Source organism: Natator depressus, chromosome 3 (genome assembly GCF_965152275.1).
Source record: "Natator depressus isolate rNatDep1 chromosome 3, rNatDep2.hap1, whole genome shotgun sequence".
Taxonomy (NCBI): domain Eukaryota; kingdom Metazoa; phylum Chordata; order Testudines; family Cheloniidae; genus Natator; species Natator depressus.
Window position 1 is genome coordinate 117,972,083 of NC_134236.1, and position 26,564 is coordinate 117,998,646.

General features: G+C 40.5%; 1 protein-coding gene across 1 annotated transcript in view; it reads left to right on the forward strand.

Annotated features, from left to right (window-relative positions):
* TIAM2 (TIAM Rac1 associated GEF 2) overlaps positions 1 to 26,564 on the forward strand; it is a 112,599-nt gene that overhangs the window by 38,959 nt on the left and 47,076 nt on the right. The window contains exons 10-14 of the mRNA XM_074948657.1: positions 4,100 to 4,267; positions 7,183 to 7,287; positions 8,125 to 8,203; positions 9,892 to 9,984; positions 11,094 to 11,354. Of these exons, the coding sequence (XP_074804758.1) occupies positions 4,100 to 4,267; positions 7,183 to 7,287; positions 8,125 to 8,203; positions 9,892 to 9,984; positions 11,094 to 11,354 (706 nt within the window). The remainder of the gene's footprint in view (positions 1 to 4,099; positions 4,268 to 7,182; positions 7,288 to 8,124; positions 8,204 to 9,891; positions 9,985 to 11,093; positions 11,355 to 26,564) is intronic.

A 26,564-nucleotide genomic window follows, 5' to 3' on the forward strand; every position in this document is an offset into this window, starting at 1 on the left:
TGGCTTTTTATGCTGTAATTTCCAGTTATGATGAGGTGTATGGTTTACTTCCGTATTGTGAGTATTAATTTAGTGGCCAGATAATAAAGAAATATAAATATAGATTTCCATAGAATTATGCAAAAGTACACTCTGACAGAATTTTCCCAATGACGGTACCAAACCCTAGAGTGTTGTTGTGCCTATGAAAATAATCTCTAACTCATTATGTGTTTGATGCAAAAAATCAGTAAAAACAACTGTTCTTTCAGCTGTGTAATGCCTGTTGTTTGCTGAATACTGTGGGAGGAGGGGGAATATTTATAGAAAGTCACCCCTCTCTTTTCAATAGGCAGTATACATACATTGTAATTATATGGGATTTCTGGGTCAAATCATCCCCTAAAGAGAACTCAGAATTCCCTCGAATTATTCCATGGGGTGTGGTGTGAGGTTTGCCTCCTTCCCCACATCCCACAGAACTGATTGTAACAAAACTGTGCTATAGAAACCAGATACAACAGGATTCTGGCCTCTAAACCTGAGCCTTCTGGTTCCCTCAGGTCTCCGTGACAGCATGTCTCCTGAAGTAATGAGTAATTACTGAGTAAGGAGTAATGCTGCCATGGCCTTCATGCCAGCCACTTCATGCTAGCCCCTCCTCCCACTCCAAGGCCAGGGGATTCACTCTGACATGGGCTACACTGAATAATCCAAAACTAATAAAACTCATGCAGTTACAATACTGTCACAGGGCTGGGAGGTAGAGACAACAGACACCCCCTGCCATATCCTTGCACCACTTGCCCCGCGCCGCCAAACAGGCGGAACCTGAAACATGCTGAGCCCCCATGGAGGGGTTTTGAAAGGGTTGCAGGGAAGGAGGGAATAATCTATGGTTTTTCTTTGCCCTTTGATGCTACATTCACTACATCTGAATCCTTTCCACTCATGGCAGCAGAGGGATAACAAATCTAGACTTATGGCTGCTAAATATGCAAAAGTGGGGCATTTGTTTCTAAACTTTTTAAGGGTTCAAAATATGGCCTATGCATTTTTTAAGATCGCGGTATTTTGATGAATTGTACAACAATTCAGAAGTGATTCATCGTAAGTCTCAAAACTGTTAAGGTTGGAATCAACCCAGTTTCATTAGCCAATTTCAAATAAAAATCAAAAACAGAATCAAACCCTTTCATAAGATGCTTCCTGGCGAATGCAATGGAATACAAGTAGCGAAGTATTCCGGGCAGCTTTTCTGAGGTGTTCCTTATGAAGATGGTGACAACAAACAGAGAAAGATGGGAAAATCATGAAGTATCCTACTGCTCCTCAAGCAACACTGTGGCATAGTGTATGACAGTCTAAAAGTCCTGGCACATGTTGCTGGAAAACTAGATGGGTTGTTGTAGCTTTATGTGGCAAGGAATGAATGAAGTATTGTAGTATTAGTCGCTGCAGGCATAACAGAAAAAAAATCTCATTTAATGTCAGAGTTTCTGAGATGGAAAATGTGGGTGAAGCAACAGTATCTTGACCACAGCTAAGGAATATATTTGTAGTTTAATATAGAAAGACTTAAGTTTTCCTCACATCAAGCCCTTAGTAATGCTTATGTTTGGGAATCAGTATACATAATAAACAGATTATTTTGGATCCCTAGCGGTTTATGTTAGTTTAAAAAAAAAAAAAAAACTCTGAATCGTATAATTTAAAGGGGATTGTGCTGGGGTGGGGGAAGATGCCTTTAAATAATGTTTTTCCCCACCTTGCTTCTCTGAAATTTTTCTCCACCAATGATTGTAGTGAGATTGATTTAACAATGGGCAGACTGAAGGGCTGATTTCCCTTCAGTAAGCCAACTGATAATTACAAACCATTGAATTGTTATTAGCATCTTCTGAGTTGACATACAGGGTTGCTTCACCTTTCTCTCTAGGAAGCACACTGAGAATTAACAGTTTGACACATGATATCAGGATTCTTAATATTTGCAATTTGTCTTTCTTGCTTGATCTCTTTTTCATCATTTGTACAGTTGTAGAAGCTCATAGTTGATTCCTATCTTCTTGGCTTCTCGGTGCTTTCTGATGTGAGTATAGTTCTGTAGGAATTATCCTATAATATAGCAACTGTTCTGTAGGAATTATGGTACAAGAGTCAATGAGGGAGAATCTCAGCAGATATAAATTGTCGCAGCTCCATTGACTACAGTAAAGCCATGACTATGACACCAGCTGAGGCTTTGCCCTTGGTATCATTTTTCTAGCTGGTAGTTTGCCACTAGGAAAGTATGATTTTTGAAAGTCATCAAAATGTGGCTCTTTATAAAATAATTCCTGCTCCAGGCTTCTAATCTGGCTGCAACTTGTATTTATGGGTAATGTGGTAAATACACTGATGTGGCTGTTTGATATACTGTTTTTGCTGCTGTGATTGGCATGCATGTCAAGAATAACAATGACGTTGTTATTATTTGTTGAGTGTGGTCATTATGTTTGGTGCTGTGCCAACAGAGAAGGAAACGCAGTCCCTGTCCAAGGCAGCTCCACTATAAGGATTCCATTGTGGCTTTTAATCACAGCCCTGCACTGGGCCCCTGGGGCTGCACGGCCCCTGCAGGTGCTCCAGGCAGAATTGTATCTCCCAGATTCCAACTGTACAAAAGGCGTGCACACACTTTTACCCTTTCCCTGCATAGATGGCTGGCTTTGCTAGCTGGTGGGGAGTGGACAGCGTCATGGCCCCACCTCTGCTTCCCCTCCTACTTTGATGTGGCTCACACCATGGAGCAGATCCTGCCCTCAGAGTACGGGAAGCTCTGTTTGTGGTTGGGTTCTTTTCCTTGTGCTCCCTCACAAATCCCCTCTATTGTTTATATGTGCAGAGGCCGGCCACAATCTGGCTCAGAGTTCTGACACCTAATACAGTGGTTGAAAGTCTAGTCTCAACACAGTGCAGCTGTAGCTGTATGTTTCTTCTCCTTTGGTGGGTTACTTTTGAATCCTAAATTGTTGCGCACAAGAAAGGGCAAAGATGAGAAAGATAGTAACGGGATATTTAAGATGAATCAAATGGTTGTATAAATGTATACAAAATGGCTTTGTGTCATGCATTACCTCCACATTAAAGTTGGTTGTGATTTGCCAGATGTATTTCATGTTTAATGGTGGAAAGAGCTTCAATTTGAGCCTAAGCAGTGAAAGATCACATACTCTTCACTCTCTAACAAACAATATAATCTTAAACTGTAGGTATAGCAGGAGTAGTTTATGCCTCTGCTATGTTGTCTGTGATGTTTCTTGCTCCATAGTGCCCTCTGCTGGAAGACTACTAGATTATCCTCTTTTTCTCATTAGAAATACAGTAGAACCTCAGAGTTACAAACTGAGCAGTCAACCACAGACACCTCCATTTGGAACCGGAAGTACACAATCAGGCAGCAGCAGAGACCGCCCCCTTCCCCCCAAAGCAGCAAATACAGTAAAGTACTGTGTTAAAAGTAAACTTTTTTTTTAAAAGGGAAAGCAGCATTTTTCTTCTGCATAGTAAGGTTTCAAAGCTGTATTAAGTCAAAGTTCAGGTGGAAACTTTTGAAAGAACAACCACAATGTTTTGTTCAGAGTTACAAACATTTCAGAGTTACGAACAACCTCCATTCCCGAGATGTTTGTAATTCTGAGGTTCTACTGTACAGTGATCTATTCAAAGTCTTTGATAAAATACGGTACTAATTGTTTAATCCTGTTTAAGGCTTTCATTTGTTTACATAGGTTTAATTGTGTAATCCTGTTTAAGACCGTATTCCATTTGTTCACATATGTATAATCTTGCCACATTAGGAGTTAATTTGAACTAGTAACATGAGATAGGTGAGTGAAATAGTGTCATTTGAATGCAAGAGAAATAATGTAATCAAGTCTCTAGACAAAATCTGGACTAAAGTCAGTGATATTGTATGAGAACTTGTAACGTAATTTGTTCTTGTATGACAGGAAAGAGCTTATTGTGATACCTTTGCTAAATGCACATAGTACATACCAGTAGCAAACCTGCAGTATAATATATTATTGATATTGTCATATCTCCATGTACTGTCAATTTTTCCCCTTATTTTCAGCAGCAAGTTGATGAATTTTTGAACGTCTACTGTTCTGCATCAGAAAGGGTCCAGAAAGAGAGCACTTGGGAAATCCAAACATATGTTCATTTCTGTGATAGGCCAGGAGTCACGTTAACCCTCAAGCCAGAACACAGAGTGGAAGATGTTTTGTCTTTGGCATGCAAGGTACAGAGTTCTCACACCTGAAAGCAGCTTGTGAGCTTTAAAAGGCCATCACTTATACTTGTTATTAATTATTCTGATGCTGAAGCAGGGAGAGCCCAGTCTCTGAGTCCCAGTGTCCCTGTAATTTAAGGATTCCTCCTGTGCTTCTGGCAGTTGTGTGTAAGACTCAGTGGAACCAAAGCATCAGCGTCATGGGGAGCCTTTCAAGCGGTGGCATGGGCATTCATTGATGCCCAAGCTAGCATGCAGTCAAGAATCTTGAAAGAGCAGTAACAGCTGCACCTACCCATCAATCTACCCATGCACCTACCCTAACAATCTACCCATGAGAACTCTTGACATATATCCAGCCTCCCTTTATATCACTTTATATCTATTACAATGAATAGAATTGTTGCATGGAAATTAGCTGTAGAGGAAGGGTGGTAACTGAGTTACCTCTGATGTCACAATGGCCCCACTTAAGAGCTACTTAAACTGTTCCCTTGAGCTTATTCTGTAGCCTATAAAATCATAACAATTAGAAACAATAATCATTAATAACTTTGCTTGATTAGAACCTAATTTCTTCAAATAGAGACTCTGTGTAAGATTTTACTTCTTTTAAACTATATGGAAAGTTTGGAGTGTCTGCAATATTCCGTTGATAAGATTATTTGGGACAAAGAAAAGACTGACAGATGTTAATTTCTTAAAGGACCTAGTGTTTTTAATTAATAAATTAACTAATGGATTTATTTATAAATTCTCAAAAAATTTAGCCTATTCTCAGAGTAGGTGCTGTAAGTTTGGGGAGGATACACTGTAGTTTTCATGCAAAACAAAGAGGTTGAATCACTGCTTAAAGGCAAAATAGAACTCAGCATTAACTACGGAGACATGACTAGAGCCTTCACAACACCAAAAATAGTCTAGGGTGTTAATCATCACTTGTGCCAACAGATTGAACTTGACTCTGAGTTTGTGACTCAAACCATTTTCAAATTATAATGGAATAAAACAATAAATCTGGGGTGAAACTCTGTTTAAAAATCCTGTTAACTGACAATTATGTCCAATTGACCTTACCTCCTGATTAAAAAAACACAACAGAAAACCTCCCCCCACCACTTAGTCTATTTTAGACCAGTGTGAAATTCCAGGAGTGCTGATTCAATTTACTGAAGTTAAGGAGTGCCAGGGCTTCTAAAGGAAAGATAGTCACAACTACTTTCTCTTCATAATAGCTGAACAAAATGATTTCTTTTCTTTTTTTAAAAATTGGGCATTATCTACATTTTCTAAATTGACACAAGGACAGTGCTTTAGCCAAGTCACAGTGAATCTACACACTGTCACTAGAAAGATATAATTTTGTTATTGCTCATGTTAGTCCCCATTCCTCGTGGATCACTGAGAAGAAAATTAGTCCTTATTTTTAAAAGGAATGGTTGACCCCACCATTTGCAAAAGAGCTAAATTTTAGGAAAGAAGAGCTAGGCTATTATCCTACAAGACTTTGGTTGACCACCAGATGGCAAGACAGAGCTGAGACATTTGGAACTGGTTTGTCATGTAACACATAGAAGCCCTGCTAAAAGAAATAAAGGGATATAAAATCAAGGGATCTATAAAATCAAGTTTAAAAGTAAATTACTTGTCTTCCTCACTACACTGTTCCAAAATGTCTGTCTGTAGAAAATACTGTTTTGTTATGCCTGTATCACTTGAGTAGTCTAATAGTAAGTTACTTTATTTTAATGTTTTCTTTTAATGAAACCTTTTCTGTTTTATCTTTTCTTTCTATTCTGTATGTAAAGTTTTTCATAAGCAGTCTAACACTGAATCCTTTCTGCTACATCTTTTCTGGCTCTCTTTCCTTCTTACCCTCACCAGAATTGAATGGCAATGTAAGGAATCTTCATTCTTTAACACAACACATTGTTTAAAGGTGTGGGGGTAAAGTCTGATTTATTTATTTATTTATTTATTTACTTATTTTCTCAACCATATTTTGATGGTTTTCACTCATTTGTATTCTGCATACCTAAAACTTTGCATAACACACCGAGAGAGAATATGCATTTTAATTTAATTATTTAGAATACAGTGCACACATTACCTATACATTCTGTTTACACATAATGAAATATTCAGCTAAACAATCCTTCCTCAGTGGATTAAGATTTCACAAGCCTCAGAGGCTTGTTGGACAGAGAGGTGAAATGACCTTAATAGATGCAGAACTGCCTTCTCTTCTGAAACATTGCTCTATTAATTCTGAAATGCAAGATTTCCTGCAGTAGTCTCGGCAGCGAGCTAAATTTGAGAGAGAGACTCACCAGGGGCTCATCTCTTTTAGGTTAGTATCCTTAGGGAGTACTCCCATTCCCCGTTGACTTCCTGCAGATTTAGGTTTTCACTTTGACCACATATGGTGAAAAGTAGGTATTACTCACTGATCATAGATGAAACCTGGCAGTAAAAAGTGCAATAAAAGCAACCCCTTAGAGCCCTAAGAGCCTGTATATGCATATGCATTTTCCTCATCAGAGGTACAGGTTATGTGCAGAACTGAGCTGCACAGAAGAGCCACAGAAAATGATGAAGATGTGTGCAAGTTCAAAAGGACAGAACAGAGTTCTAAGTTTATTTGAAAACACATAATGACACTTGGTTAATCTAACAGCCAAGATGTAATGTTAATGCAAGTTTTTCCTGAGTGTACTTACAAGAAACAGAAAATCACACTGATGTGAGCTGGAACTGTATCATCTAGGCAATACAGACAATACACCCCAAAACCATTTAGAAAATAACTTGTTGAAGATTGCCTTTGCTTAATTTCTGAAGGCTTTGTGTGTATGTGGCTTCTTTGACATCTGGGATTCTGTAAATAAATCATGAATTTCAAATATGTTCTTTTCATCCCTTAGATGAGGCAGCTGGAACCAAGACACTACGGTCTACAACTTAGAAGATTAGTTGATGAGAACATTGAGTATTGTATTCCTGAAGCATATGAATACATACAAGATCAGGCAAGTTTGACTAATTTTAGATAAGAACTTCTCGATACTTGTAGCCACAGCTAGATTATACTCTATGAATGGATCTAGACTGTTCTCAGTGGTAGCAGATGACAGAACAAGGAGTAATGGTCTCAAGTTGCAGTGGGGGAGGTTTAGGTTGGATAGTAGGAAAAACTTTTTCATAGGAGAGTGGTGAAACACTGGAATGCGTTACCTAGGGAGGTGGTGGAATCTCCTTCCTTAGAAGTTTTTAAGGTCAGGCTTGACAAAGCCCTGGCTGGGATGATTTAGTTGGGGATTGGTCCTGCTTTGAGCAGGGGGTTGGACTAGATGACCTCCTGAGGTCCCATCCAACCCTGATATTCTATGATTCTATGAAATGTCTGTGAATTAGATACAAAATGGGACTTTTAGATTAGGTCACTGTCACAGACTGTATTCTGCTACCCGTACTCACAATGGAGTAAACTCTCCCATGTGCAGAGAACTACAGATCTAGGGCATCACTTAAGCCTTGGTTTAAGAGCTATTTTGAGGGTTTAAGTGGGACTTAATGGTGCATACGCCTAGTGCTGGTGCTCTGCACATGGGTGAATTTCACCCATTAGGTAATATCTTAGTCTACAGTTAGTCCCACTGAGTTCAGTGATACCTGCCGCATAACACACTTCTCTAATGTGAGTAAAGGTGGCAGAATCTAGCCCTTTGTTAATGGATTATTTAACAATGCAGCTTTTTTTTTTTAATAATTAAAATGATACTGATTTCAATGATGTATTGAACCTTTGGCTTTTGCAGTCCTACAGTTTCACAGTTTAACAACTTGTGATGTTTTCTCTCTAACAGATATATGATGAAATAGAAATTTTTCCTTTAAATGTTTACCATGTACATCTTACTAAGACTGAGAACATAACTGATTTTGGTAAGTTTTAGTAAAATCCCTCCCAATGATTTTCCTTTTATTTTCTTTGTTCTTTTTGAAGCTTAATTTTTCCTTCCACAAGCTTTCTCTTTGTTGACAACTTTTGGGCCACTCCATGTTCAGTATGGCAAGTCTGCAAAGTGCACAAGTTAGCACTTTAGGGAAGACCCAAGAATTGCTCCTCATTTGATACTGCTGCGTTTTTTGTTGTTTTTTTTTTTTTAAACTCCTGCATTTGGGGGAACAAGTGAAAGGCTTGAAAGTGCAATGCCACTTCATTGACCAGAAAGTAAAAATGCTGCTGAAGTGTTGGCAGGCAACTTTCTCATGCTCAACTAAATAGAAATACCCAGCCTACTCTCAAATAAGGAAATATGATTTCCTTTTTGGCAGCAAAACATTCTGTTGACTCTGTGCCAACAGGCTGTCACTTGACAGAAATTTTAACTGGCTTTTTTTCCCTGTGGGAGGTAATGCCTAAGAATATCCTTATGTTTGCTTATTGTGAAATGTGGACTTTAGTCATTCAACTGACAAGAATGAGCAAGGCAGTGGAGAAAAAAGGAAGGAAGATAATACTGTAGAAGGAGAAATAGGAACAGAAAAAATAAGTTTCCTGATTCACTCACATTCAGGTCAATTCATTCCCACTAAGGTAGTCTTTCCATTGATTTTTTTAAGGGCATGTCTACATGGTGCATTAGTTTGCACAAGGGAGGTGTACATTCTAGCATGTAGTAGTGTGTTGCACACTAATTGGCCTGTGCAGACCCTGCTGGTGCTCACTAAAAGTTCCAGTGTGCCTGTAAGTGTAGTCTTGTTTCAAAAAGTATAACAGTAACACTCACTAGGGAATTTTTAGTCTGTGCCAGCAGGATCCACAGGTCTAATTAACACACAACATGCTAGTGCACACTAGAATTCACAACCCTCTAGTGTGGACTAATACACCATGTAGACCAGCTCTAATGTGAGTTTGATTGTGTCAGAGATTATAGTTTCTTTGAGTCAGGGACTGAGACCAGAAATCTGCGTGTGAGGAACAAAATGGAGAATTCTCATGGTATTGCAGAGAACTCCTTTTCCATCATGCTGACTTCTCATCTCATCCACCTCTTTGTGTCAAGCATTCTCAGCTAGAGAAAGGAAACAGCCACCGAGGGGCAGCTCTTCAGGTCAAGGACTTTCTTTTTCTTTTCTTTTTTTAATGTTTGTTCAGCATCCATCAGAATGGGGGCCTGATCCTGATTGTGTCAGTTGTACACAAAAATGGGTTATAAACATGTAAAAATGATGTGTGTCTTCAGACACTGTTCTCTCCCAGTTTTTACAAGAAATCATATAAAATCCTCACAATATTTGTCGAATGTTTTATAGAGCTTCACTGGATCTGGTGATCTATATTATTGAAAAGCTATATTGGGCTTATTTGAAAAAACAATAAAATATCTCATAATAACTATTTACATTTCTTTGAAGAGGAAATAAATTTATATGAGAGCATTTGTCCGTGTGTGTGTGTGTATACAAGTTGGGAGTGAGAAATGTCACCTCCCTTTTGATTATGTAGATTAAATCTACTGAACATACAAAACTAAATGAGAAATACCTGACCAGAAATTCACCTGATTGTTGTTTTAAGCAGACCAAGTGGTAAGGGTAAAAACTATCTTTATTCTTAATTCCAGGGTTTGCAGTCACAGCTCAAGTTGTTGAAAACCAGCATCTCACTCATATACTCATAAGTGATGTCCTTCCAGATGGACTGGCTTACAAAGAAGGTTTGTGTCATGGCTGTACTAAGCACTGTTACGTTTTTCATTACATTTTATTAAGTAGCAAACTTTTGGGAGCTTTAAAATTGTCTGAAAATGGTTCTTTGCTTCTACTACCCTTGGTCTTCTTGCTTGATCACCATGTACAGTAGATGAAGCCTAGGTAAGATTATTTACATAAAGTGGCCGAGGAATCCTTCTAACAAGAGGTGAAGTGAGAAGAATGCTTGTCTACACTTGGGGCAAAATCTGTTCCCACACTAAACGTTGGGATCTGTACAGGGACAGAAGAGAGAAATTCTCCACCTCACACGGTGGAACCTCCACGGCTGAATTAACCTCCATGGCTCTTAGCCTCCCATTTGCCTGCAACAAGCAGTGATGTATGCAACAGGCTGGCTCCCAAAGAACTACCTTGTGCATTACATTGCAGGGTATCACTGAAGTTTTCTACTTTGTGGTGCTCATGGACTGTACGCCTCCTCATCAGCCTCTTAACATCTCACCTTCCCCTCCACAGTGCTGAACTGCATCAATTCTGCTGTGTTTGGCACCGCCTGCAAAGGAAGGGGAGAATTATTCCCTTAGTTATCTGGAGTGCAGTGGCCAATGGCTGTTGCTGATCCTAAAATGTACAAGTTGCCACTATTTAGATCTAACTGAACTCTCCCATAAAAACCTCACTTGTTAGATTTCCCTGTTGCAATTTGCAAGAATGAACAAATCAGCCTGATAAAGCTCCTTGTGTTTCCTGAACTGGGATCCTAAAATAAGAGTTATTTTGCCTATAGGCTTTTCAGGATGCTGAGGGCCACCTTAAAATGAACTCATGGTCTGAGAGTCTGTGTGATTCTTCTATCATACCCTTTTCTAAAGCTGCATGTCAGAGTCATCCTGCTTTAGCCTTTGAGTAGAAACAACCATGTCATAGGTGGCACAACAAATAGCCAATCCTGCAGTCATGGCGCGCGCACAAACTCCCGCTGACTCCAGTGGGATAACTGCAGGATTAGGTCATTTGTATAAAAATATGTATAATCAAAATGCAATACAATTTGTTTTGTAGCCCTGTTCTTCAGTGCTCCAGTATTTTCTTTCCTTTCTCATTCTCCCAGGGGTGAGAGTGGGCAATGAAATCTTGATTATAAACGGAGAGGCTGTGTCTGATCTTGACCTCAGGCAGATGGAGTTATTGTTTTCCGAGAGAAGTGTCACGCTCACGGTGAGAGCAAGTCATTATGGCCCTAAGCGAGCATTATGTACGTCGTGGTCAGATGGCGACATTTCCAGGGACCCGAAAAGCTTGTTACCCCCTCCAAACCAGTCACAGCTCCTGGAAGAATTTCTGGATAACTTCAAAAAGAATACTGCAAATGGTGAGGAGGAGATGATGATGATTGTATTTTTCCCTGGCCAGCCAGTTATTTTAAAACTAGTTTTTCTTTCTTTCTTTTTTTTTTTTTTAAATCCATTAAAAAAAAATTATTCTCATGCTACAAGAGAAGAATCCAGATATAAACTGTGTAAAATCCATTTAAATTTCATGCATTTCTGTAATTAGAGTGATTTCCTGAGAGTAGCAATGAAACAGAAAATGATCATTTCTACAGGAAAATTATGTTCTTTTAACCTATTCCACTGTATCATCCCAGTAATGCCAAGTACTCTGTTTTGCAATGTCAAAGCTACCCAGTATAACCATATGTGAGCATCAAAAGTTGAGATGGTATCGCTTTTAGGGGTAGAAGTTTTGCTGTATGTTTTAATATGCTTCATTTGTGCAACTTACCATGTACATTTAGGGCATTATGAAAATAATAACAATAATCCCGCTGAAAATGGAGACATTTTACAGCAGCCTTTCCTACCAATCAGTGTTTCCTTTAATGCATTCAAGGAGAATACAGGTATCTGCTTTATATAAATGTATTTTTTACCTTGAGACACTTTTAATGTGATTATTCAGCTGCCTTCTCTTTGAATTTCTCAATCCAATTGTCATACTAACTATCGGATATAGGAAGTATGCTAAATGTATGGGGTGAAGGTGAGATTGTGGCCATATGCTATATCAAAGAACAAGATGGGGGAGGGTGCAAGGATCTTTAGTGCTAGGACTGGCTAGCATCATGGACACCCATAAATGGTCAGGAAGGAGGTGAGTGTATCATCCTGTTTTCTGCCCTACCAGCTAGTAGAAGGCAGCTCATACATGCTGCACACCCTCAAGGATTGTAGCAGTGGGCACACTCCCCTTGGGTCTGAGCCAGAGCCTATAGAAGTCAATGGGAGCCAGATCATGCCCCTAAAGCACTATTGAGCTCTGTCAAGCATTCTCTCCCCATCCCACCCCCAAGTCCATGGTAGGCCAATGCCAGTTTTACCCATCATCTCATGGACTTGTTGGTCTAAATAGGAGTGAGTGGGGACTGCAGGACTTGGCCTTTTGTGAACTGAAACATTCTATCAAATGCCACATCACAAACAAGGAGTATAAACATCACTGTGATTGAGATTGCCCTGTTGTGTTGAAGAAATCTGTTTTGTGATGTCAACATGTTTTTAAGATACTGCTTGAAATGTAAAGTATTTTGGGGGGATTTTCTCCCCTGGAAAACTGTGCCTATAAGATATAAGCAGATTTAACTCAATGTATCATGAATGGGGGGAAAAGGTGCAATTCCCTCTTTATACATCTGGAGGATGCTATTAAAATTCCACAGGAAACCTAGATCAAGGTCATTGCTGCGTGAGGGAGAGGAAGTCCTCATGATTTAAAAAAAAAAGAATAAAAAAATCACAAAGGAGAAGTTGATAGGTTGGATTTAATTATAAAGTAACTTTTTGGGTCATCTTTGAAATTAAAAAAATAATTTCTGATTACAAGATTTGTGATACCCTCGGTAGCATCTCTCTTGGGGTCTTAGTTCAATTTAAAATACCATTAAATTGACTATTGGCATATAAAAGTTAGTGTCATTAAAACAAAAATTATGATGGAACTAATTAGTTAGTTATATTAGGGCCACTACTCAGCTTGTTGGTTTGATATTACAGGCCAGCATTACCTGGAGTATAATAAATGTATGTGTCCATTTACCAGATTCATTATTTCTCAGAGACAAATTTGCAACTTCGGTTAATCTCCAGATATTCCATTATAATAAGATATTGCTAGAGTATGTTTCATACTCTAGGCACTAAAGTGTATATGCTTATCTGATTAAGAAAGCAGTTAAGGCAGACTGGTTTACCTTGAAATGGGGGTGGCAGAGCGGGAAGGGGAAATGGTTCTAACTCAAGCTCTGTGAGAAAGTCTGTCATCTAATTTGGTTCATGTAGATCAGTGGTTCCCAAACTGGCATTCGCAAACCCCAGGGGTTCGCAGAATGTTACAGGGGGTTCACCAGAAAAATTTCACTCATGGAGGCCAGAGGACCTTGGGCATTGGAGGCAGCAGGTGGGACCCAGTTGCAGGGCAGACAGCAGACCCAGGGAGAGCGGGGCTTGGCAGTTGGGGCTGGCAGCCCGAGCCCCGGCAGTCAGCGGGACCTGCAGCCCAAGCTCAGTGGAGCTCAGTTAACCGGGGCGGTCAACAGGATCCAGCAACAGGAGCCCCACGGAGTGCGGAGGAAATTTAAACTTAAATTCCTGGAAATATTCATTTTTAGGAGGAGGTTCACGAGATTTCACAATTTAGCGAAAGGGGTTCACGGGCTGTTAAAGTTTGGGAACCACTGATGTAGAAACAAAAGAAAATGGTGCTACTTTGACTTAAATAGGTAATCTTAATGGGTTTCATCCTTGTATTCTCTTTTTATTTATAAATAACTTAGGTGTAGTAGTCTGAACCCAGGCTTGGGTGCCAGAGACTCCTTAGTTCTAACTCTGGCTCTGATACTGTTACCCTGGGTGGTATTAATTGAGTCACTTAAACCACAGTTTTCCAAGGTGGCTTCTGATTTTTTGGTTCCTTATAATGTCCAACTTGAAACAACCTGAGCCTTCTTTTCAGAGAGACTGAGCACCCACAGCTCCTTAGAAAATCAGGAAGATTAGCATGTGTTGAGCACTTCTGAAAGACAAACACCTGTTGTCTCAAATTGAGCAGAGGCCACATTGGAATATGTTGGCCTTAATCTTTCTACTCCCCCATTTATAAAAAGCAGATGATTATATCTAGAAGTTCTGAGAGGAAGATAAGAGAATTTAGTTAAGTTGTGTAAGGCGTTTGAAAATGAAAAGTGTCTCAGAGTATTATTAGAGAGACAAGGTGGGTGAGCTACTATCTTTTACTGGATCAACTTCTGTTGAGGGGGGAGAGAAGCTTTTGAGCTACACAGAGCTCTTCTTCAGGTCTGAGAAATATACTCCAAGTGCATTATTATCCTATAGGACTAAATGCTGATACCGTTAGGCTATGTCTACATTTATGGCAGCATGTAGAGTACAAGCATTACGCACGTATCTGTACTCCACAGTGAAACATACCGGCAGTGGTGAGCGGCCAGAGCCTTTCCCCACTGCCTCCCCCCTGTGAGAGCCTTTCCCTGCCCCTGCAGCCTTTCACTAAAGCGGGGAAAGGCTTCAGCAGGGGAGAGGCAGAGCAACACTACACTGCTAAAAATAGCAGCGTAGGCACTAATGTGGGTAGTAGGAGGCAGTGCTTAGGTGGGTAGGGTGTGAGACCTGGGAGTTCAGGCGTGTACTGCACTCCCCTTGCCTTTGCCGAGCCTCACTGCCTACACTCCTATTTATACCCATGCTAGCTGGGTGTGCAGTGCCTATCCCCTACACACACTGCTGTAAGTGTAGACCTACCTTTAGTCATGCTGGGTAACAACATCTGGCCTATAATGAAGCAGAAGTTACTATAAAGTAATCTTTTGAAAAACACTAACTTCATTTAGCTTTAGTGATAGGGTTTGTCTGAGTTTTCATTTATATGCTTATAACTCCTTAATGTCTTTATGACGAATGCAGTTTCCTACCTAATCCCTTGCATTGCAGACGTGACATTTTACCTTGTGTCAAAATCTGGCAATTCTGATCAAAGAGAAGGGAAGAAAAGTGATTGGTTTTCCACTGCTAAAAAACCAGGCATTGGAAGTTCAGTTTTCTATAAGAGTGATTCATTTCCTTCAGGAGACCAGAACTCGGCTGTGGCAGTGTATACAGCCTCTCCGATGCTATAATCTGACTTCCCATGTGGCAGCATGCACTTGCTGCTGAGCCACCTGTTTATACTGGAAAAGAAATAAAATGAAACACTGAAAACCCAATTAGCTGAGCAACTAAATTTGCACAAAGTTCTCTGTCCTAAGGAAGTTAAACAAATATTTGTAAAGAAGTAATAAAAATGAGGGAATTAGGATGGAATTTTTCCTGCCATGGAAAATATAGACTTGCCCCATTTCTACATGCTGTAGATGATGGAGAAATAAACAGCAGAGTTAATGACAAGAATTGAATACTATGTATACTAGTGTTTAGTGTGTCTATTTTTTTAATTAATGAATCTTCTGCTGACATCTGAAGCATGAGCTACAAACAGAGGTTGATCTGAATAGGTTTAAATCTCTATTACAGAGCCGTTTTCAGGAAATGATTTGTTGTTACAATATCTCAAGATCTTCATTGCCTCAAATTCAAATTTGCCATACAGACACTCAGATAACAAGGTGTCGCATAAATGCCTAGACTAGGCTGACCAGAAAGCAAGTGTGAAAAATTTGGACTGGGGGTGAAGGGTAATAGGTACCTATATAAGACAAAGCCCCGAATATTGGGACTGTTCCTATAAAATCGGGATGTCTGGTCACCCTAGCCTAGACAGATAAATACCTTCAAGAGGGATGTTCCCCTCTTGACTTCTTCAGAGGCTAATTAATTTTCTCTAATAAAGATCAGGTTGCCCTGCTCCTATAGAGCTTCCATCAGAAAGATCATTGAGTCCAGAGCATTTCTCATTCTTGAAGTCTTCTATGTCTCCCATTATAATAGCATTAAGAAAAAGAGAGAAAATGAGTTGGAAGAACTTCAAGCTGGTAAACTCATTGCTTCCAGTAGCAGACTCTGACTGAAGCACTGGCTTTTGCCAGTTTCACAGCAGCCCACGTCTCTTTCTGTCTCCCTCCATCTGTTGATTCAGATCTTTCAGTAAATCTGTGAAATATTCCTCACTTACACTGATGGCTTTTTGTAAAACACTGCCTTGAGATGAAAATAGATAAAATTACCCCAGAGTTAACATTTACATAATGTAGTTCTTCCTGAGGAAATTACCTTGCTCCTGTGTCTTTTGTTTGTGTTCCATGCATTTAAACATTGTTTATTCTTTGAGTAGTGTGTCTACGGGTGCTTCACTGTAGGTCTGCCTGTGTCCCTGCACTGCTGATCAGAGAACTTCGGTAGCAGTGTCTGTTGGGCCCGCACATGCGCTGTCTCTCCTTGGGCTGCACCACGAGGCTAGCCAGTGCACGTGGGCTAACCGTCCTCAGTTCATTCTCGACTACCCTTGGCTAGAGACGCAGTCAATAGCAGTCTGTTAAGACTATCATCTTAATCTATTTACCTATGTTTACTTAGTCTCCTAGGTGTATTTCTAGCTGTAGTTTTCCCCCTTTCTTTATTTTACCCTTAAAAATAAAAAATAAAGTTTTTATTTTTCTTCCCACATTTTCTCCCCCGTTGGGGGCCCTTTCCCCCAAAAGGATGTGCCTGGTTTGCCGGGCTTCAAGAAGTGCCTCACTTGTAAATAGGCGATCCCAATCATGGATAAGCAGTGTGTGCATTCACTGCTTTGGGGAAGGCCACACACAACAGAAATGTAGTCTTTACCAACAGCTCCAGCCAAGATCCTGCAAAGACAGAGCTCTGCCAGAAGATTATCTTCATGGAGGCAGTTCTCCAACCCCAGTAGCCTGGTAGACATGAGTCTTCCTACAGCCTTCTATATCTAGGGGCTGCAGGTTGAAGAAGCAGGCTGCGGACCCCTTTCACAAATCTTCTAAGAAGAGAGCGGGAAGCCCCCATAGTGAGACCCGAGATAACTGCAAGCAATCACTATCTCACTCAGTATCTTCAGCACTGAGGTCATCTCGGTCCGGTACCCCTAGCTTATGGAAACAGACAGTAACCATGGCCCATGGACCTGATGGGCACAGGCACAGAGTCATCGGCACCAAAGGACAGGAGTAAACACTTCTTTAAAAAGATGCTCCCAGTCCATGAGCCCACATCAGTACTGCCAGCGGTGGCTCAACCAACATAAGAGTGACTGGTGCGGACGACATCCCGTCCCTCCGGCACTGCCACTGACACCAGGATGATCGGTACAGGGGGAACTCTGCCATCAAGAGACCTCTACATGCCAGATGCACTGGAGTCCCCTCCTCTTGGTACCAAGAGCCTCTACAGAGCATGGGAAATATCCCCCCGGCCATGCCATGCCCCTCCACTCTTTAGCAAGGATTCAGACAGCAACCCTGAGGAGGTAGTGTTGCAGTACTTTTCCCAAGCTCCATATGGTGCCCACTACCAACAGAGCCCAAGGATATACCCACAGATGGCCCCACCACCACCAACATGGTATGGCCCCCCATGGGTGCTATCACTGGGCTTTATGCCACCCTCCCCCCCCAATGGCCATATTGGGACAGTTGGGCAGTGCACCGCCAACATGCTTCTCGAACTCTGAGCCTTGCCCGAGAACTCTTGAGGCACACTCACTTCAGAACCACCTCGAGATTTAGAGGAACAGGAAGTTGGTACTGAGGAGAAAGAGACTCCAAGGACCCTACCCTCCTCCTCTCCAGATGAAGCCATCATGTCTTCTCTACCATCTTTGGTGGATGAGTTTGAGCTCTTTCAGGAACTGGCAAAGAGGGTGTCAGATACTGGCAGAGGGTGTCCAGATTCATTGGAGGAAGTCAATAATACCTACCATCAATTCCTTGATATCCTCTATTCTTCAGCCTCCTCAAAGATTGCCCTCCCAATTAATGTGATCAGTAAGATAGATATATAGATAGATAGATAGATACAACTATTCTTTAAAAAAGGTATATCTCACAGGGTATTTGTTTTGTATAAAGACGCTGATACATCCCAAAGGCATACCGAGAAGCCAATCTTTAAGGTAAACCAGTCAAAATAGTATGACTTAAATGACCATAAGGACTGATTATCTTATGGTTGGCAGCTGCACAGAGAAAGTTTCACATGTGAAGTGGTCCTACTAACCTTGTCACTGAGGTACAGGGAATTATCAGGTACTGTTACTGAGGTGTATACAGCTGTTTTGTATGATTTCATTAATTGTTATCACCAATTGGTGATCGCCCAAACAAATGAATCAAATGACTTCATGTTGCTGCATTAAACAAAAATAGAACCATCAAGGCGTGTGAAAAGACTTTACATAAAGACTCTGTTCTAATGTCAAAATGGACATTTTTGCAGACAATTGAAAGTGCTGTTTTAAAAAAAAGCATAGAGTTGTGTGAAGTCGGAACGTGCTGCGAAGGAACCACAGAAAATAACTTGCTGAAGTAGGTTGCTGACTGGAGCAAAGCCAGAGGTGTTCAACATATGGGCCAACACATCTTACACAAACTGGTATGACACAAGATGTTTTGCACAAAAATTTTGCAGACACAATGTTGCGAGAAACAAAGAAAACCTTGTTTTCTCATTGGTTGATTAAAAGAGACACAACTTGTATCCTGGCTACACATTTCAAATCTTCATCAGAAGAAGCCTCAGTTACTTTCTGATTGGTCCTCACTAGCTTTGCCAAGAAGAGGAACCAGGCCATGTCACCAACAGAAAATATATAAAATGCCCTGTATTGTTCAACATGTTTCGTCATGAAGCCAAAACATCTGAACAAGAGAGACTGTGAGCTGGACTTTCACTCTCCGGCCCGCAAGAGCACTCTCTGTTTGGTAATAGCTAAAGTCTTGTCTCTGACAACAGCCCGTGAACTCTATCTTTTAAATGCCTATCTAGGGAAACCACTGTGAAATCTGGAAAGAGAATAGGAATACAGCTGTCACAACACCTGGAGTGAATTACCTGAATGAACTTTCTATTTTGAGTAACCAGTCATTGCAACTGCGAAGCTGAGCTAGAGAACTTGCCTTCATGCCAGCTCCAACTGATAAGTAGCGAATGGCTTTTATACATGTATTGTTTACCCAAGTGACGGTTTTGTTATGCGAGGCTAAATGCATCTCAGAAAGTATGTTCCTGACTTAAAACCTGCTGAATTACTAAAATCTCTTACATGCACTTGCTACACTAACAAGTTTAATTTTAGTTGTCTAGAAGTTACGCCAGCTCAATAAGTAATTGAGTGTGTTGAGGGTGGAGAAACTCAGTACACTAACTAAGCCTAGTGCTATTTGAATCAGGAGACTGGGCTTCCCCACAGCAAAAGTTAACTCTGAGAAACGCTGAGTGTTTCGGAGTTCAGCCCAGAAACCACACAGATATTGTGGGCAACAGAACAGACTGCTTGTTAGACAAAGGAGGAAGAATCTTTGAATTGGCTTGTAAGCTGCAGGTTTACCCACTCTTTGAACCTTTGTTTAAAGTAACATGAGAGCCTACTGAATTGAAATTCCAGAGAAATTAAAATATCTTCAAAGTTATTATCTGCGTATTATGTTCTGGGTGTAATGTGTGATACATAGTTTTGTGTGTGTATAAGTGGCAAAGCTTGGCTATCAGTATCACCTTGGCAAGATAATTTTGGACTGAATTGACAGTACTTTGATAATTAAGTAACCTGTCTAATTTCTGAATTCTATTAAGAATTGCTTTGGCTGAACTAACGTGAGCAGTTCTATAATTCCATTAGCAGATTGTCATAAATAGAAAGGGAAGGGTAAACCCCTTTAAAATCCCTCCTGGCCAGAGGAAATCTCCTCTCACCTGTAAAGGGTTAAGAAGCTAAAGGTAACCTCGCTGGCACCTGACCAAAATGACCAATGAGGAGAAGATACTTTCAAAAGCTGGTAGGAGGGAGAGAAACAAAGGGTTTGTGTGTCTGTCTACATTTTGTCTTTGCCGGGGATAGACCAGGAATGAAGCCTTAGAACTTTTAGTAAGTAATCTAGCTAGGTATGTGTTAGATTATGATTTCTTTAAATGGCTGAGAAAAGAATTGTGCTGAATAGAATAACTATTTCTGTCTGTGTATCTTTTTTGTAACTTAAGGTTTTTGCCTAGAGGGGTTCTCTATGTTTTGAATCTAATTACCCTGTAAGGTATTTACCATCCTGATTTTACAGGGGGGATTTCTTATTTCTAATTACTTCTATTTTTATTAAAAGTCTTCTGGTAAGAAAACTGAATGCTTTTTCGTTGTTCTCAGATCCAGGGGTTTGGGTCTGTGGTCACCTATGCAAATTGGTGAGGCTTTTTATCCAACATTTCCCAGGAAAGGGAGGGTGCAAGTGTTGGGAGGATTGTTCATTGTTCTTAAGATCCAAGGGTCTGGGTCTGTAGTCACCTAGGCAAATTGGTGAGGCTTTTTACCAAACCTTGTCGAGGAAGTAGGGTGCAAGGTTTTTGGGAAGTATTTTGGGGGGAAAGATGTGTCCAAACAGCTCTTCCCCAGTAACCAGTATTTGTTTGGTGGTGGTAGCGGCCAATCCAAGGACAAAAGGGTGGAATATTTTGTACCTTGGGGAAGTTTTGACCTAAGCTGGTAAAGATAAGCTTAGGAGGTTTTTCATGCAGGTCCCCACATCTGTACCCTAGAGTTCAGAGTGGGGGAGGAACCTTGACACAGATAAACTTGATAGGCGATTAATAAGGATCTACATTTAAGGATCCATCATTCCATGCTGATAACACACTCGCTTGCCCACATAATTGTAGACCTAGGATAAAATCTTGCCTTTGTAAAAAGGTTGTAAGAAAGCCTGGAATTAACTGAACTGATTTATTATCTATTGAAAATTGTAACATCCCATGTTGAGTTTAGTTTTTCACATTGTGAACATTATCATCTAACTATCTTTATTTTGGCTTCTGTAATTTTTTATCTGCTTTAAAAGTTATTTTGGCTAGTACAACTCATAAATTTATAATAATTCTCCAGACTATACTTTAAGAAACTCTGATCCAAAGAACAGTGAAAAACTTAGTGGCAGTAACTGGGTTAATTTAATTACTTACCTGTTGTGTTCTCCTCATACCTGAGAATTGTTAAATTTTTGCTGAGCTCCTGCAACTTACCTTGAAGTCAAGAGAGAGCCCAAAGACTCTCAGGATTTGGCTCTAAGTTAGAAACCTGTTCAGGAGGTGCCTTGTCTGAACTTTGTTTTAAATCTCTTCTCAAAGTCGTTAGTTTACATCATGAGCAGCTATCACTCAGAATAAGCAATTTTCATATGCTGCATTGTGTAGCGACAGGGTACTAGAGTAAGAATGGATGGACTTCTTCATATGGAACTAAGGAGAATGACTTGGGTTGGAGTAATATCTTTCATGTTCAGTTTTCTAGGGGAATCTAGGCTTCCTCTTCTCTCTCCATTTAGTGCATAACTACTTGTGTTACAGGTTATGCAATTTTTCTCTCTGGCTTGACTTCACAAAGAACCTGATCACCCTCTCTTCTGTAGGAGAGGACCACCTCAGCAGGAGATCTTTCCTTCAGGGAACAGGATGTGCCCCATCTCTGCCCACAAACACACACAACTCCCCACAGATTCTGCTCCCAAACTCAGTGGATCCCCTGCGGTTGATAAAGGACTTGAATGGCATCCAGACGGAAGCCCTGTGCTTCTGTGTAAAAGCACTGGGGTCGTCTGATTCTGTCGCAACAAAGCTCCATTGAAACCTCCATTACCAAGAATTCCCCAATCACCACAGTTTCTGGACACATCTCCCTCCCGCAAGGGGATTTCCCAGCATAGAAGAGGGCTTTGAACAGTTAATGCACCCTAAGGCTATGGCTTAGCTGTCTGCTGAATTTTCCACAAGTGTGCTTTGCCTCCCCCCCCAGAAGCTTGCCTTCTTTTTCCCACCCCTTCCCAGCTGCAGTCAAAATTTTCATAGAAGGCTCTCTCTGGTCCCTACGCAGGAAAATGTAGAGATGACTGACTGCAGCCAGGATGGGAGAAACCATGCAGAATGCCCCCTTCATGAAGATAACCAGGAAAATGATGTGGACCAAAGAAGTTAAAAGGCCTGATTCTTCAGACCTGATGTAGACATCTCATTCATTTTAGTGAGTTTTGCTTGCATCAGATCTAAGTGACTGGATCCCAAGTATTTTAGTGAATATTTATTAAACTCAAATATCTTCTTTAAGAAAACAAAAAAGGTTCTCTTGTAAATTACTCTATAAGACATTTTTCTGGATCAAACAACACCTTCACGCGTCCTTCCGTTTAAATGCAGCTTCAGGTATGTGACAGGGTTATAATTTGAAGGAAGTAGGATAAGAAGATATATGCTTTAATCAAAAGTAAATATACTTTTAAGTTCTTGTAATTTTATTGCAAGAGAGTATCTCTACTGTTTGAAAATATGAAATAGTTTTACTTTTCAGTAGAATAAGATGCAGTTATCTGCCAGGCTGAACTATTTAATTTGAAGTTATGAATTCTGCTCTCTAGGGAGCATTGTTAGAATTTACCACACTGATATTTCTGCTCTCCAAGCTATGGTGGAATGCTTCATCTACCACTCCCTGACTCTTTTTCAATAGATATTGAGGAGCTAAGACCACCAAGGCTTTGCAGCTTCCTGAGATTTGTCGGAGGCCATACAATGACTTTTACCAGAGGCTTCGGAAACATTCTTTCCAGACTTCTGGAACCTTGCCTTTCTCTTGGCTGTAACATTTGTTAGACGAATAAGAGGAATTTGCAGGCTTTCATAACTGACCATTCTTGAGAATAACAAAACCAAAAAAAAAAAAAATGCTGCTTTCCATACACCTGAATTAGTGTCTTTACACAAAAGCAGTTTCTAATTTCCATGTTATGGAAAGTCTGTGTCATAGATCAGGCCACAGAGAAAGAAGGAATCCTATGTTAAATATTGGCTGTGTTACAAGCAGTGTCTAAAGGATGCACAATCATTCAAGAAACTCATTGAATTGATTGTTTCCCGCACAACAGACTGGGGCTACTAATTCTTAATATATAGTACAATATAATAATTTTGCCAAGTTGCAAATAAAAATGATCTGAAATGTGGTTCTAGCAAGTTTATCTATGCTGTGCCTCCAAACAATGCCATTATGTAGGCATATTGCCCTACCATGTCTCGTGTCTCTCACAGAAACCAGCTCAGATACTCTGGTGCAGTGCAGCTATTTTGCTTTGTGCTAGCAGCAGTATCTGGGCATAGGGATGGTGTTACCATCCATGATCCCTTCACCCTGGGGAGCCTATAGTGGAATAGAGCTCATGTAGCAATTATTACACCACTATCCTTCCACCCTCTCTGCTGAGAGTGTGGGAGGGGACCAGAGCATGGTTGGGATCCCCATGCTTCCTGCAGATTCCAGGCTGCGGTATCAGTACCTTGGGTCTCCTGGCAGCCAGTGTAACTTTAAGCAGCTCACAGGCTGCTCTAAGTTATGGTGAAGAACTGGCTGGCCACCCAGCCAGCACAATGACTATCTTTGTACTCCCAGTCTCCTCCTGAGTTGTATTGTGTACTATAGCCAACGATCTAAACCATCATCTGTAAGGGTGAGTGGATATTTCAGTCCCCATGCCTGTTCACATCTTGACTTCTCTGCTGAGACTATCTCTGACTGGTGCAAATTAGTACCAATTGTGATAATGATTTTACTTGGTCTGCTAGGAACTGGGCTGGGACCACCATCTCATTTTAGATAGGCCACCAAATTTTCTTCAGGTACTACAGAACTATGAGCAAGCATAGTAGCATTTCCTGAGGCAACAATTATATTTCTGCAAACAGCCTATCACTACAACCAGTTAATGAGATCTGGCTCTCTGGCTCTCTGCCCTGGAGGAACTAGACTGAGGCCATCACAACTGGTTTCTATCTGTTGCTTGTAAACTTTTCTAAGGTGTCTAAAGCATCCATTTTCTTCTCATCCCAGTACAAATCAGGAGTAACTCTAGTGTTAGTTACACCCATGTAAAATCAGTGAAAGAGGACAATCAGGCCCTTTGGTCTCAGTAAGCTTTTTAAACTTTTTTAGTCCTAAGTAATGCGCAAGTGATGAAAGTCTGCTTGTTTGTACTGAAGCCTATCTGTTCTTCTTTGCTGTCTGTCTGTCTTAGGGTTTCCATAACACCTATCACCATAGTGTCTAAGTCAATGGGCCTCAACCCGCAGCCCTCAGGCCACTTGTGACCTGATCAGCACACCTGACATCCTCAGGGCCATTTAGGTTGTATATATATTGTGCAGCTGTGGCCCACAGTGGTAAATAGATTGAGAACCATTGGTCTAAGTGCTCCTCATAAATCAAGTCTTCATGGTGAGGTCCTCAGTCTATTTCATGAGTCTTCTGCTCTTCTCCCTTCCCCAGTAGATGAGGTTTTTTTAGGGGTAGGTGTATGTATTTTTGTTTGCTTGTTCTTCACCTCCCCTTCTTCCATTAGGTTTGCAAGAGCAGGGAGGAAGACAGGATTCTTGTTGGAGAGGAGATATAAGAGGAGAAGCAGGACTAAAATCTGCTTAGCTACAAAACCTATGAGCAGAAAGCACTGAAGTTGATGATTATTCTTCAGGAGTGCTTGAAGAGTTAAATAATTTCCTTTAAAAAACTTAAATATTTTGTCATTTATTTTTAAGGCGCATAAGAGCTTGTTAACCTTGTACCAAGTTTGATAAAGACTATGTTATATCCACTTCTTTTCCCTAGGAAGGAGTCCTCTACAGCCCTCCCTTCCAAACACCCCCATTTCTCCTATTTACACCCTCCATTACTGAGACATTTCATTGCAGTCACCCCATTCTTGCCAGGACTGCCTTTGAAGTCTGTCAGGACTGCTTCTTAACCTGACAGGAGGCTAGTGTGAAGCGATGCACAGAACCTCTCCCACTTCCCAAAACTGAGCATGCTGTCTCCACAGCACTCTGAGCCTGTTTGGAGAGTGAGACTGGGTACAGCTAATTTTGCTGTGCCATCTGTTCCTTTATTATATGGAGTTTGTTGAAGTTTTTCACCAACTGGCTGTTGTCTATAATAGAGTAGCAGGTTGAAACATGCTGCCTTCTATTTTCCCCTTGGGATAGGAGGAGGCTTCCCCAGCTACAAGACTCTTGACATTTGGTAACACTTGATGTGCTGATGATGAGTGTTAGTTATTTTTCAAATTGGTCAGAAAATTTAAAATAGAACAAGTCCTGAATGAAGTATTGTGAAAAAAGATTCTAATAGGCTGATAGTTAGAGACAATGTTCTCTGTTACTACTTGCTTCCCTTGATAACTTGCAGTGGGAGGATGAATTGGTAAAAACAGCACGGACTGGAATGTAATTAAGACTTCTTCGTTAATTAAATGGACAAAGGAGACTGGTGACATTTACACTGGTTGATGGTTTCTTTGTGGTAGATGAAGTCGCTTGCCGGATGGCTGATGTTGACGTATTCAAGTTGATTTCCTTTAGCTTCCTGACTAGGAATATAGCATAAGAATGCTGCTGCCTCAGATGTCTGCACGGGATATGCTTCCATTGTATCTTAACTCAGTCTTTTGAATAATTTCCATATTGACTTTTGTGTTTATAACTGCAGAGATGCAAGGGCTGAAATTTCCTTACATGTGCGATATTCTTGGACACTCCACATGTATTTGCCTTTCTCATGGATTATCCCATCTGTGCACTATCTGCCCCGCTTTAACTGAATAATTAATAGTAAATAACTGACTTAGGAAGCATATTTTCTTTTCAGTTGTAGTGGTGGTTACATTATCATTTCTCTTGAATGATGGTGAGTCATGTATCTGCCTGCTAGCATGACAAAACATAGCATAAGTAATGTAATTAGGAAAGGAGCTTATCAAAACATTTGTGCACATTGGGCCAAATCCCAAGATGTGCTGAGCACCCATAGCTCCCGCTGGAGTTGTTGGTAACTCTGGGTGCTGAGAGCTGCTCAGTACAAATTTTAGGTTGTATAGTTTGTGTTTCATTGTTGACTTCAGGTTCCATTTGATAGCTTGAATATTAAATCCCTTCTCATCTGTAAATGTGACATTCTCCAAGAGAATTTTCTTTTACTTTTGGGGTCAGGAGGGTGAGGGGTGTGCAGCTTTTAGCCATGTGGCTGATGTTGTTGCTGCCTATCTGACCTTTGGGACCAGTTCTGATGGCACACAAGAGCGCAATCAAAGGATGTTTTGCATTCATCACAAAAGGAAGAAATAAGAGGATACAAATTCCAGACCAATTAGCAGGCCATATCCTTCCTTCCCAGTGTTAGTATGGTATCCAACTTTTACTCCGTTGTCATATTCCCAAAATGGGCTCCTTCCCTGGTAATAAAACTTTATTGTAACTAGAGCTGTCGATTAATCGCAGTTAACTCACGCGATTAACTCAAAAAAATGAACTGTGATTGAAAAAAATTA